General features: G+C 41.9%; 1 protein-coding gene across 1 annotated transcript in view; it reads left to right on the top strand.

The window, feature by feature from the left end:
• Positions 1 to 14,388, top strand: part of LOC139424073 (guanine nucleotide-binding protein G(o) subunit alpha-like) — a 35,115-nt gene that overhangs the window by 15,165 nt on the left and 5,562 nt on the right. Inside the window, exons 6-9 of the mRNA XM_071175767.1 lie at positions 3,592 to 3,720; positions 8,377 to 8,506; positions 8,816 to 8,887; positions 13,076 to 13,163. Coding sequence (XP_071031868.1) covers positions 3,592 to 3,720; positions 8,377 to 8,506; positions 8,816 to 8,887; positions 13,076 to 13,163 — 419 coding nt within the window. The remainder of the gene's footprint in view (positions 1 to 3,591; positions 3,721 to 8,376; positions 8,507 to 8,815; positions 8,888 to 13,075; positions 13,164 to 14,388) is intronic.

Genomic DNA, 14,388 nt, shown 5'->3' with positions numbered 1-14,388 from the left:
CTTGCACAATTGGTGGCTGACTAAATACTTTTTTGCCCCACTGTAACTAATTAACTAGGAAGTCGGGGCACCAAGGAAAAATATTCAGATTACAAAGTTATCATTTCCTAAAATAACTTTTCAGATATTTTATCTAATCAATTAGTCTTCGAATTAATTAATGATTTACTTTACTTCACGTTAGTCTCATTCCAAACGTCGTAAATTGTTGGTTATCTGCATGAACCCATACATCATCCATACATCAATTGTCTTAAATCATTTATTTATTACTAAGTATTTCACAAAAATGCATAAACAAAGAAGGTAAATGTAATGATAGGAAAATGCGCCCTAGTGGGCTAAACCGGCAGGGCGGCTTGTTAGACAAAAGGGGAAGTGGGGGTCGACTAAGAAGTCACTACAGAGTGATAATTACAATTAAAATGCCAATTACAATACAATTAAAATGCTAATCCTTTACACATGAACGCTCACTCATTCGGGAACAATTACAATCTATATATATATATATATATATATATATATATATATATATATATATATATATATATATATATATATATATATATATATATATATATTTACGATCAGTGTGTCGTCTTGATCGCTGGTGAAAAGTTTGTCTTTCGTTGAATTGTCCGTCTCTCTCCCTCTCTCTCTCGGTTGTGGTTAGAGGGGATAGTTCAAAGTGACATTCATTATAGAGTGGATGTTTCGGCGGTTGTCGTTCTTCACATTCAATAATACTGAATTCCTAGCTGCAGACTAGTAATTAATATCAAAGACTTTTTCTTATTCTGTCGGTATCGATAGTCTGAGTTTAACCGTGGTATGGTTAAAAGATTCAGCAATGGTCTACAACCTTTGTACTCCCGTGATTGAGAGAAACATGATCTGCTGATAATTTCTCAAATTTGGGTTTGGCAGAAAATGGCAGAAAGGGTCAGACATCCTGGGACAGCCCTTATCTGGGCTCAGGGGCGGTCCTCTGATTTTAGTTCAAATCAAAAGGGAATTGTATTTTTCTTCATTAAACAGTCCACAATCATATTACACAATTATACAAACAGTAACATACTAACTCATTCATCTTATACAAACATTTGATGTGAACCTCATATCTGAGGCTATTATATGAATAGCGTTACGGTAATGTGGCCACACCGTCTCCCATGAGCTTCCCAAGTTGTGACAAACGAACCAGTTCGTAGCTGGGTTCTTCACCAATCTTTTATACTTTCTCCAGGACATGAAATTTGTTTGTACCACAAAGTTATGTGAGGTGGAAGGATTTCCTTTGTTCTCCATGAAAAACTACTCTCTCTAACTGTGTCCATGAGGGCTTCTCAGGAATTTACGACCTCTGACCACAGCAGCCTAGTTGAAGGAGGCAAAGGGGAGGCAGGGAGAGGGGGATGGAGTTGCTATACCCAAAGAGGCCATCGTCATGACAGTACCCTATTCCCTTTAGAGTGCACCACTTTTAGATCAGAACCCTGTAGTCACTAGGGTTTAGGGTTCCATTTCAGACACCCTTGATATGACTAAGGATTACCTCTGTCCCAGCTCTCTCCCCTGTCTGTCCCCTGTCTCTGTTAGACCACCTGTTCTAATTGATCTCTTCCACATGAATTGGCAGATCAGACGGTCGTGACACACTTTGACTTCCTCTGGATGTGAAGGGAGGAAACTATGATTGACTGAACTGATGGGCTCAGTTTTTTTTCTGGTCTTCTCTTCTCTTCTCTCCTCTGCCGATCACTGATCTCACAGGTCATTTCAGGTGAAAGCAATATAATGGAAACCTTAACTGTCCTTTCACTCACTGGTAGTCATGAAGGAGATGAGGAGAGGAAGCCATTTGAAGTATTTAGACTGTCCAAGAGGTTATACATGACAGCTTACATGTAGAAGAGACAACAGTTTTTTTTTTTTTTCATACAGACCTGTTTATTTTGTAACAGAAATTAGCAGGTCTGAATCAACTGTCCTGACCTGTAGTTCTTTACTGTTCCACTGGGTTTTTAGAGGAGGCTGAGGAACTGGAACTGTTGGCTTCTGTAAACACTGCCAACCCAAGCTGAAAATAACTCTGCTTGTACAGTCCATCCCCATCACTTTGAAGCTCTGCTTCCAAACTCCTGATCCTTCAAGACAGCAGCCCAGCAGACGATAGCAGGGGGGGTGTGGGTGTGCATCCTTGGTGGGTGACACAATGAGACTGGATCAGAATGTCTGGAATGCCTGGCTCGTGGCGGTGTAGTGCAGCGTGAGTGGGTAGGAAGGTGGTTGGCGGGAACCTCTCCGTCTCACCCTGGAGGTATCACTTTACAGCGCTTCGTGACATTCTCTACTGCGCCAGCTTGTGTGTGTTGCTTTGTGAAAAGTGCTAATTGCTGTGTGATCAAAAGGTCAGCTCCAATATGTCATGTTATTCCTCCCCCTTAGATCAACACTACTCATTTGGCCTTTCTCTTCTGATGGTTGTCTGTACCTGTTTATTGTGGCATGAGAAGTGACTTGTTGTTTTGACGTGTTCTAATGATGAGTTTTCTCTCTTATGGAAAGGACTTGGCTTTTAGAGCTCTGCTGAAACAGTCAGACTATGGTTACACAGCTATGACGTTATCCCTTCAAAGTATTCCAGTAAGAAGCTTGCATTGATATGATGGCTCATGAACCTGATTTGCATACAATGAGTGAAGGTGTGTTGACACGGAACATGCTTTATAATTGCAAATTGTAAAGATGGGTCATTTCAATGACTATTGTAGCTGGAAGCGGCAGATTTTTTAAATGGAATATCTACATAGGCGTACAGAGGCCCATTATCAGCAACCGTCACTGTGTTCCAATGGCACGTTGTGTTAATTAATCCGAGTTTCTAATTTTAAAAGGCTAATTGATCATTAGAAAACCCTTTTGCAATTATGTTAGCATAGGTGAAAACTGTTCTGATTTTAAAGAAGCAATTAAACTGGCCGCCTTTACACTAGAGTATCTGGAGCATCAGCATTTGTGGGTTTGATTACAGGCTTAAAATGGCCAGAAACAAAGACTTACTTACTTGGGAACTCGTCAGTCTATTCTTGTTCTGAGAAATGAAGGCTATTCCATGCGAGAAACTGAAGATATTGTACAACGCTGTGTACTACTCCCTTCACAGAACAGCAAAAGAGGAGTGGGAGGCACAACTGAGCAAGAGGACAAGTACATTAGTGTCTTGTTTGAGAAGGAACTTTGCCTAGAAGGCCAGCATCCTGGAGTCGCCTCTTCACTGTTGATGTTGAGACCGGTGTTTTGCGGGTACTATTTAATAAAGCTGCCAGTTGAGCTTTTCTATCATAAACAAGGACATTTCTAAGTGACTGCAAACGTGGAGTGTAATCTCAATGTAGTAATTTTATTTTTACTCCGTTATGCACTGATTAATGCATCAATAAAATATCATTTTGAACATAATTCACCATGTTGGTATTTTTTTTTAAATCAACATTGTCTGATTTATGTTCTTCAGTTTTACCATTTACAGTCTTAAAGCTGTTTTTGTTTCTTTTGACTGTCGTTTCCTCCGTCTGCCTTTCCCAGTTTCTTTGAGAACATAAGTCGGATCATCTCTCCCAGATACATTCCCACTGAGGCGGACGTCCTGCGGGTGAGAGTGCGAACCTCCGGAATCATCGAGACTCAGTTTCCAGTCAATCACATGGTTTTCAGGTAAGGAATGGTTTTCACTGGCTCATGTGAGAATTGCCTTGTCTAAACCAGTCCATAATTCATCTACCCATGAATCTTGTTCAATACATTCATCGTGCTTTCTAAATGTTATTTTGCATATGTTCTTTATAACAAATGTACACCTTTGTCTTACTTCAGAGTATAACTAACAACTCTGTTATAATGACGCCATATGTCATAAGACAATGACACCCATTGATACCTTGAGAAAATATTCTGTGTGATCATACATTCTCAGTTCAGTGTCATAGTGTTATATCTGTGGGTGGTGTTGTGAATGGGTTTGTGGTATGGCTGTTTAGAGCGGGTCGGTGTCATACTGACAACACTACATGATTACAGGCGACGGGGTGATATTTCAAAAATAATTCTGCTTGCCAACTTCCTCTGGTGATTGTCATCTTATGGTTCCTTGAGTATGACCATTTTCAAATGAGCATTATGAATGTCCATAGTGCTTCATCTCAAACCAATAGAATATTCTGTATTGACTCATTCTAGTAAACTGTTGTAGTATCAAGACGATGTCCCCTCTTCGCCTCACATATGTGTATAAGAAGCCTCTGTGTAAGTCTGGTGTTTCAGCTGTGTGTGATTGTAAAAATGGCTTCAGACAAGTTGTCACAGTTTTTCTGGCTTCTTGGTCTCCTGATGCGCAGAGAGGAGAACTGTGCAGGAAGATTGTCGGTGAATCACTATCACGTCATAAGAGAATGTCATGTATTCTAGTTCTAACCGATGGGAACCACTTTCCCAACATGCAGGATTGTTTTCCAGAGGCTTGAATTCATAACTGCAAGCGTACCCAGACGTGCTCCACCCCAGCGTGACTACAAAAATGACCGTTGGGCACGACGTGACTATTCCTAGAAAAATAAAAGGATCCCTCGGATGTCTACCGTGATTTTAATATGTACTACAGGGGCAAACAGAAATGAAGATATTTGGCTTGTCAGACACCTTCCTCAGAGCCATGAATTAATCTTTGTTCTTTTTTGGCTTGGCTTGGCTCGGCTTGCTGTGACATGGAGGGGTGGGTGAAACTTAGTGAATCATACCGCAGCCATAGAACTTTGTTCCCACAATGTGATGCCATGGACAAAGGGCACAAAATTGCATAAATGGATGAAGGCAGCTAAGAAAATTAAGGAATTTTTGTACTCTATTGGTAATATTCTAGTTTATATGATGCTAATAGAGTTTTAGTTTTGTGTTTCTATGGAACCATGTATTTCTTTTTACTTTTCCAAACCCCTAATTTCCAAACCCCCCTCGGTTTAATTTCTTCAATAATGAAATGTATGCGTTTAAATCAAATCCCCTTACATCTGCATGACTTTTCTTGAAATCTCCATGCAATATCAATGCCTCTAACTTCACAGTCAAATGTTTTTCTGTCTTATTCAATTGGTCTTATTGAATGATGAATGTGGCCAAATGTTTCACAATAGCCAGGGGATGCCAAACTACGTGGGCAGTGAAGGTGGAGTTTGCCATTGTAATGAGTACTGTAGAGCCGGGGGTGAAATATATTATTCCCCGCTTGCAAAATGAGTGTGCCCATTGAAAAACAATTTCACAAAAACGTGGGGATGGATTTGTGCAGCTCAAGTTCCATCTATGAACTTGAGTGGTTACATTTCACCAGCTCTATCCTTCAGCTTTATAGCAAACCAAGAGCAGGGCTTCTGTTTGACTGAAAAACAAATGTAGTGTTTCAGTGTAGTAAACAGTTGAGTATGCCTTCTGATTATCAAAATCATTTGTTGGACTGCACTTTTCCCAAAGTGTCTTGGTACACAAAAAGAGCATGCTGATCTCCAGGGTGGGAAGGGGTTGGGTTATAAACCAGCCCTGCTGATTTCCCTACTCTCTGGGCTCTAATGTCCCATGGTGGCCCCATCTGGCCCTTCTCACGACTTAGCAAGGGGTGCCTGAGGAGTGCTAGCAGACACCCCCTCACAGCTGCAAGGGAGGCGGCATACTGAGGAATGAATCAGACCTATGAGATATTGATGTCCCTCGCTCATGCGCTCGCTCTCTCTGTGCTTCTGAGAGAGAAGGAATAGCAAGAGGTTTCCTCCTAATGGCCACAAAATCCCCTCCACACCCCTTCTCTCCTTGCTGATTCTCCTTGTGCTGATTCTCCTTGTGCTGATTCTCCTTGTGCTGATTCTCCTTGTGCTGATTCTCCTTGTGCTGATTCTCCTTGTGCTGATTCTCCTTGTGCTGATTCTCCTTGTGCTGATTCTCCTTGTGCTGATTCTCCTTGTATTGATTCTCCTTGTGCTGATTCTCCTTGTACTGATTCTCCTTGTACTGATTCTCCTTGTGCTGATTCTCCTTGTGCTGATTCTCCTTGTGCTGATTCTCCTTGTGCTGATTCTCCTTGTGCTGATTCTCCTTGTGCTGATTCTCCTTGTGCTGATTCTCCTTGTGCTGATTCTCATTGTGCTGATTCTCCTTGTGCTGATTCTCATTGTACTGATTCTCATTGTGCTGATTCTCATTGTGCTGATTCTCCTTGTATTGTGCTCCAGCCTGCTGAACACGTCATGGCATCATGCTTCAGCTCCACTCTTGTGTATTCCACGTAGAACCATGATCAATGACACTACCAGGTATTAGACGTGGATACAGTTGGTTGTGAAACAGAACTTCAGCAACATTAAATGTCAACTTTTATTTTTTCTCATCACGACAGAGACCCAGTCATGTAGCAGTCTTGTAATGGTTCCAAAAATACTCTACCTCAATGACTGTTATCTCAGGGATTGCTGCTGTAGCCTGGTAGTCTAGTAATTAGCTAACTCCTCTCTGTGTTGTGTGTTTGTTCATTGTATGACATGACACCAATGGAAGAGTTGTATGCCGTATGGGACCAGGCTATCTTTGCACTGCCCGGTTTTAAAACAAAATGTGACCCCAAAGACACAAAGTATCTGACAAGGGTAGTGTAATCACACTCCTGGCGACCATCAGATGCAGGTTGGTCACTATCACAATGACCTGTGTCACCAAGACCCTGAGTTTCATAGGGATTCAACATGGAATACTACTTTTCCAGTTCGAGAGTTTAAATGTTTTACCCAGAATGCTCTACTCCTACTCCATGTGCTTTAGACAATACTCAGTTGTTGGTTACAGCACGTACAATAAGGGACCAGACTGCTACTATCTTGTTAATCCCTAGAGACTGGAGTACAGTAGGCCTATTCCTGTGCTTCAGTGTTTGCTGGTGGTGCTGGGTGTAATATAGTCTGAACAAAAATAGATCACAGAAATGTTCCATATGCACAAAAAGCTTATTTCTCATTGAGTGCACATATTTGTTTACATCCCTGTTAGTGAGTGTTTCTCCTTTGCCAAAAGAATCCATCCACCTGACAGGTGTGGTATATCAAGAAGCTGATTAAACAGAATGATCATTACACAGGTCCACCTTGTGCTGGGGACAATAAAAGGCCACTTTAAAATGTACAGTTTTGTCACAATTCAATGGCACTGATGTCTCAACATTTGAGGAAGGGTGCAATTGGCATGCTCACTGCAGGAATGTCCACCCAGAGCTGTTGTCAGATAATTCAATGTTAATTTCTCTACCATAAGCTGCCTCCAACATCATTTTAGAGAATTTGGCAGTACGTCCAGCCAGCCTCACAACCGCAGACCAAATGTATGGCGTCATGTGGGCGAGCGGTTTGCTGATGTCATCGTTGTGAATAGTGCCCTGTGGTGGTGGGTTTATGGTATGGGCAGACATAAGCTACGGATAACGAACACAATTGCATTTTATTGATGGCAATTTGAATGTACAGAGATACTGTGACGAGATCCTGATATTGTCTTGCCATAACTCCACCTCATGTTTCGCCATGATAATGCACAGCCCCATGTCACAAGCATCTGTACACAATTCCTGGAAGATGAGAAATGTCCCAGTTCTTCCATGGCCTGCATACTCACCAGACATGTCATCCATTGAGCATGTTTGGGATGCTTTGGATTGACGTGTACGACAGCGTCTTCCAGAATCCCATTGATTTTGGAACTAATTTCCCTTGTGCCTGACACCTTGTGTGGACAGAAGGACAAATCAATGAAATGTGGAAGTTGGAAACATTTGTGATGGGCGGGTGTGAAGTTATTGTTTATTTTTCCAGTCAATTATGTTCAACATTCTGAACTATTTTCATGCATTTGAATGGCTCTAAAAGTTATTTTGCTTCATTGATGTTGATCACATTTCAAGATGACACAGGATATAATTAGTGACATTGAAGTTCTGTTAACGACATTAAATACATATTGTTTTTCTTACCACATGTTGCATCTGGCCACTGCTGCCAATAACTCTCTCCCCAAGTGACTGTACCAATCTGTCAAATCTTTCTTCAGCTTTACATCAGTTACATGAAGTCTGTCCATTGTTCATACACTATTTATGGTGTTTTGCTTCAGTGCTTTCAACCTTTTCAACCTCAAACTTACAATATCCCCCGTGGAGGGTGATGTACATATTTTACAAGTCTTTGTAAATTAAATGATTGACACCAGAAGCTGTAGCCTGTTAATTTGTGTTGTCACCTCATGTCTGTAAGTTGTGAATAAAGTTGTCTGTCTGCCTACCTACAGGATGTATGATGTGGGCGGCCAGCGGACCAAGAGGAGGAAGTGGCTCAGCTACTTTGACTGTGTCCGGGCCGTGCTGTTTGTTGTGGCGCTCAGTGACTACGACATGACCTTGACGGAGGACCGCTCTATGGTAATAGATAGTAGATACCATTTAGCAGAAGGTAAGGGAGTTGGAGCTGTTCAGTCTCAGCTTTGATTAAAAAGTAGAGGGGGATGTTGTGTACCCTACAGTACCTTCTCTACGTCAGAACAATGTATCAAACCAGTAGAATGGCCTAAAGCTGTGTATGGTATCATCTAATATTTGAAGCTGACAGATTGAGTGAAACTTTGTTTAGATCTTTTATGTCCAGTATCATTGATTTTCTTCATCCCCCCCTTTTATCTGTCTCGCTCGCTCTGTTCAAATCTCTCTCTGTTCTCTCTTTCTCCCTCTTAGAACCGGCTACAAGAGAGCCTTGAACTCTTTACCTCCATCTGCACCAACATAGTTTTCAGAAGTACCTCATTGGTAAGTTTTCACATGGAGATTGTCTGACAACACCTACTTAACAAATGTCTGCCATAACACAGTCCTCCGAACAGATTGCCTTTCCCAAACATTGTCACTCTTAAGTAAAACCATTACACACTCAATCAAGGTGATGGTTTCTCCTCTGGCCACTTCCAGTTACCCACATTCAGCTGCAGGTAGAAATTGCCCTTGTTGACAGATCTAGCATCAGATTAGCCTACCACCCAATTCTAACCTTATTTCAATTATGGGGAGAAATGATGTGGTTTTAGAGGAAACCTCTTCCTGTACTCCCAATGTCACGTGCTTGATGTTGGGGCTGTCTATGCGGTGTGGCAGAGCCCAGGGCCACGTTCAGGCATATCACATATGGAGCTGACATGATTCCTTATTCTACACGTCCGAGAGGCCTTTCTGTTCCACATGACACGGCTCCTTCTGAACTTTCCACAGCGTTCAAACATGTCGCCATCGCATCATGGTGTTTAATTGACTGAGCTGTATAAATAAAGGTTAAATAAAAGCACAACGCTGTGACCTGCTGAGGGCAACCCAGTGGATGTAATTAAAGCCCATGGAGTCCCCAGAGTGCCTCCTGCTAACCACCTCTGCCCAGCCAGCCGCAGGCGGCACAACTGCCTCTAATTGCCTCAGACACAGGCAATTACCACACAAGGGTCATAATTGAGGTGATCTCAGTTCAGCTCTGAGGCCGGGAGGACTGTTTATAAAAAGCGTGTAACGAGCTTGTTTTAATTTGTCTCGTTTAGACTGTAAAAGGTTTTAAAAGACGTTTGGACTGTGGATGTGTGAGTCATAATCAGTTTTCTGTCGTTAATTACACTCAACAAAAATATAAACGCAACATGTAAAGTGTTGGTCCCAAGTTTCATGAACTGAAATAAAAAATCCCAGAAATGTTCCATGTGCACAAAAAGCTTTTCTCTCATGTTGTGTACAAATGTATTTACAGTGAGTATTTCTCCTTTACCAAGATAATCCATCTACGGGTGTGGCATATCCAAGAAGCTGATTAAACAGCATGATCTTTATACAGGTGCATCTTGTGCTGTGGACAATAAAAGGCCACTCTAAAAAGTGCAGTTTTGTCACACAACGTGATGCCACAGATGTCTCAAGTTTTGATCAAGTGTGCAATTGGCATGCTGACGGCAGGAATGTCCACCAGAGCTGTTGCCAGAGTATTGAATGTTCATTTTTCTACCACAAGCCAACGCCAACGTTATAGAGAATTTGGCAGTGCGTCCAACCAGCCTCACAACTGCAAACCACGTGTATGGCATTGTGTGGGCGAGCGTTTTGCTGATGTCAATGTTGTGAACAGTGCCCTATGGTGGTGGTGGGTTTATGGTATGAGCAGGCAAAAGCTATAGACAACAAAGAAAATTGCATTTTATCGATGGCAATTTGAATGCACAGATACCATGACGAGATCCTGAGGCCCATTGTCGTGCCATTCATCTGCCGCCATCAACTCATGTTTCACCTCATGTTTGCATGATGATGCGCGGCCCCATGTTGCAAGGATCTGTACAAAATTCCTGGAAGCTGAAAATGTCCCAGTTCTTCCATGGCCTGCATACTCAAACATGTCACCCATTAAGCATGTTTGGGATGCTGTGGATTGATGTGTACATCAGCGTGTTCCAGTTCCCGCCAATATCCAGCAACTTTACACAGCCATTGAAGAGGAGTGGGACAACATTCCACAAGCTGCAATCAACAGCCTGATCCACTCTATGTATAGGAGATTTGTAACTCTGCTTGAGGCAAATGGTGCTCACACCAGATACTGACTGGTTTTCTGATCCACGCCCACATTTGTTTATGGTATCTGTGACCAACAGATGCACATGTGAAATCCATAGATTTGGGCCTAATGAAGGCTTTTCAATTGACTGATTTCCTTATGAACTGTAACTCAGTAAAGTCTTATTTTTGGTGTCTGGCCATGCCCTACAACAGACAGCCTCCCAACTAATTTCTCTTGTCTTTCACCTTTTTAGGTTATGTTACTGGTCTCTCTTTCTCTCTTACAAGCTAATGATGTGCATTTGGAAAGTATTCAGTCCCCTTTTTCCACATTTTGTTACATTACAGCCTTACTCTAAAATTGATTCAATTGTTGTTTTTCCCCCCACATCAATCAACACACACTACCCCATAATGAGAAAGCAAAAACTGTTTTTATACATTTTTTCAAATGTATTAAAAATAAACTGAAATCACATTTACATAAGTATTCAGACCCTTTACTCAGGACTTTGTTTAAGCACCTTTGGCAGTGATCACAGCCTCCAATCTTCTTGTGTATGACTCTGCAAGCTTTGCACACCTGTATTTGGGGAGTTTCTCCCATTTTATTCTCTGCAGATCCTCTCAAGCTGTCAGGTTGGATGGGGAGCGTCGCTGCACAGCTATTTTCAGGTCTTTCCAGAGATGTTCGATCGGGTTCAAGTCCAGGCTCTGGCTGGGCCACTCAAGAACATTCAGACTTGTCCCGAAGCCACTCATGCGTTGTCTTGGCTGTGTGCTTAGGCTCGTTGTCCTGTTGAAAGGTGAACCTTGGCCCCAGTCTGAGAACCTGCTCCAGAGCGCTCAGGATTTGATCAAGGATCTCTGTACTTTGATCTGTTCATCTTTCCCTCAATCCTGACTAGTCTCACAGTCCCTGCCACTGAAAAACATCCTCACAGCATGATTCTGCCACAACCATGCTTCACGTAGGGATGGTGCTAGGTTTTCTCCAGACATGATGCTTGGTATTCAGGCCAAATAGTTCAATCTTAGTTCATCAGACCAGAGGATCTTTCACTGAGGAGTGGCTTCCGGCTGGCCACTCTACCATAAAGGCCTGATTGCGGAGTGGTGCAGAGATGATTGCTCTTCTGGAAGGTTCTCCCATCTCCACAAAGGAACTCTGGAGCTCTGTCAGAATGACCAACGGGTTCTCGGTCACCTCCCTGACCAAGGCCCTCCTCGCCTGATTGCTCAGTTTGGCCGGGCGGCCAGCTCTAGGAACAGTCTTGGTGGTTCCTAACTTCTTCCATTTAAGAATGATGGAGGCCACTGTTCTTGGGGACCTTCAATGCTGCAGAAATGTTTTGGTACCCTTCCCTAGATCTGTACCTCAACACAATTCTGTCTTCGACCTCATGGCTTGGCTTTTGCTCTGACTTGAACTGTCAACTGTGGGACTTTTTATAAAGACAGATGTGTGCCTTTCCAAATCATGTCCAATCAATTGAATTTACCACAGGTGGACTCCAATCAAGTTGTAGAAACACCTCAAGGATGATCAATGGAAACAGGATGCACCTGAGCTCAATTTCGAGTCTCATAGCAAAGGCTCTGAATACTTTAATATATCTTGTTTTTTTAAAAATAAATATGTAAACATTTCTAAACCTGTTCAGTTTGTCATTATGGGGTAGTGTGTAGATGGAGGATAAAACCTTCAAATCCTTTTAGAATAAGGCTTTAACGTAACGGTGGAAAAGGGGAAGAGGTCTGAATACTTTCTGAATGCACTGTTTATTTGTTACTGTGCTTTTCACAGGTTTGGCACCAGCTGTGGACCCTGAATTGAAAAACTATATCAGTGTTTTTGGTTCTCTTCTAGGAAGATATTGTGTGTCATGTGTTGGTATAGGTCAGGAGTGACACAGTAGAAGGAATGTATGGGATAGTGTGAGTTGGTATAGGTCAGGAGTGACACAGTAGAAGGAATGTATGGGATAGTGTGAGTTGGTATAGGTCAGGAGTGACACAGTAGAAGGAATGTATGGGATAGTGTGAGTTGGTATAGGTCAGGAGTGACACAGTAGAAGGAATGTATGGGATAGTGTGAGTTGGTATAGGTCAGGAGTGACACAGTAGAAGGAATGTATGGGATAGTGTGAGTTGGTATAGGTCAGGAGTGACACAGTAGAAGGAATGTATGGGATAGTGTGAGTTGGTATAGGTCAGGAGTGACACAGTAGAAGGAATGTATGGGATAGTGTTAAAAGGTTTACTTTTAGAAATGCAGCTTTATTGATTTTACTATCTTTGTCCTCAGACATTTTTCAAATGTTGACATTGATTTAGCCATTTATGCTTGTGCAATTAAGCTCTAGTCTGTCAGAATGATATGTTTTTGTATTGTCATCAAATCTTTTTCAGATTCTGTTAATGAACAAAAGTGACCTCTTCCAGGAGAAGATCTTAAACTCAGGAAGGCATTTGCGACTCTACTTCCCTAGTTACAAAGGTAAAATAATAATATTGGTATCAATTCTAGTTAGTTTTTGCTGTTGTCCAAGTCAGTCAATCCAAAAACATGTGGAATTGTACTTGTCAAAAATTATGCCTGATTATTTTAGGAATAATGCAAATCTGTTTTATTCCTATGCTGATTTAGCGAACACCATTGCTTTTAGATAAGCTGTGAAGAGAATAAAATGACCTCTCTTCACGTGTGTATTCTTCGGGTACAGTTGAAGTTTGCATACACCTTAGCCAAATACATTTAAACTCAGTTTTCACAATTCCTGACATTTAATCCTGGTAAAAATTCCCTGTCTTAGGTCAGTTAGGATCACCACTTTATTTTAAGAATGTGAAATGTCAGAATAACAATATAATTATTTATTTCAGCTTTTTTTCTTATATCACATTCCCAGTGGGTCAGAAGATTACATACACTCAATGAGTATTTGGTAGCATTGCCTTTAAATTGTTTAACTTGGGTCAAACGTTTCGGGTAGCCTTCCACAAGCTTCCCATAATAAGTTGGGTGAATTTTGGCCCATTCCTCCTGACAGAGCTGGTGTAACTGAGTCAGGTTTGTAGGCCTCCTTGCTCGCACACACTTTTTCAGTTCTGCCCACACATTTTCTATGGGATTGAGGTCAGGGCTTTGTGATGGCCTCTCCAATACCTTGACTTTGTTGTCCTTAAGCCATTTTGCCACAACTTTGGAAGTATGCTTGGGGTCATTGTCCATTTGGAAGACCCATTTGCGACCAAGCTTTAACTTCCTGACTGATGTCTTGCTTCAATATATCCACATTTTTTCTTCGTCATGATGCCATCTATTTTGTGAAGTGCAAGAGTCCCTCCTGCAGCAAAGCACTCCCACAACATGATGCTGCCACCCCCATGCTTCACGGTTGGGATGGTGTTCTTCGGCTTGCAAGCCTCCCCCTTTTTCCTTCAAACATAACGAGGGTCATTATGGCCAAACAGTTCTATTTTTGTTTCATCAGACCAGAGGACATTTCTCCAAAAAGTACGATCTCTGTTCTCGTGTGCAGTTGCAAACCGTAGTCTGGCTTTTTTATGGCGGTTTTGGAGCAGTGGCTTCTTCCTTGCTGAGTGGCCTTCTAGGTTATGGTGATATAGGACTCATTTTACTGTGGATATAGATGCTTTTGTACCCGTTTCCTCCAGCATCTTCACAAGGTCCTTTGCTGTTCTGGGATTAATTTGCACTT

The sequence above is a fragment of the Oncorhynchus clarkii genome, chromosome 13 (assembly GCF_045791955.1).
Source record: "Oncorhynchus clarkii lewisi isolate Uvic-CL-2024 chromosome 13, UVic_Ocla_1.0, whole genome shotgun sequence".
NCBI classification, from domain to species: Eukaryota; Metazoa; Chordata; class Actinopteri; order Salmoniformes; family Salmonidae; genus Oncorhynchus; species Oncorhynchus clarkii.
This window is presented reverse-complemented; position numbering and strand designations above follow the sequence as displayed.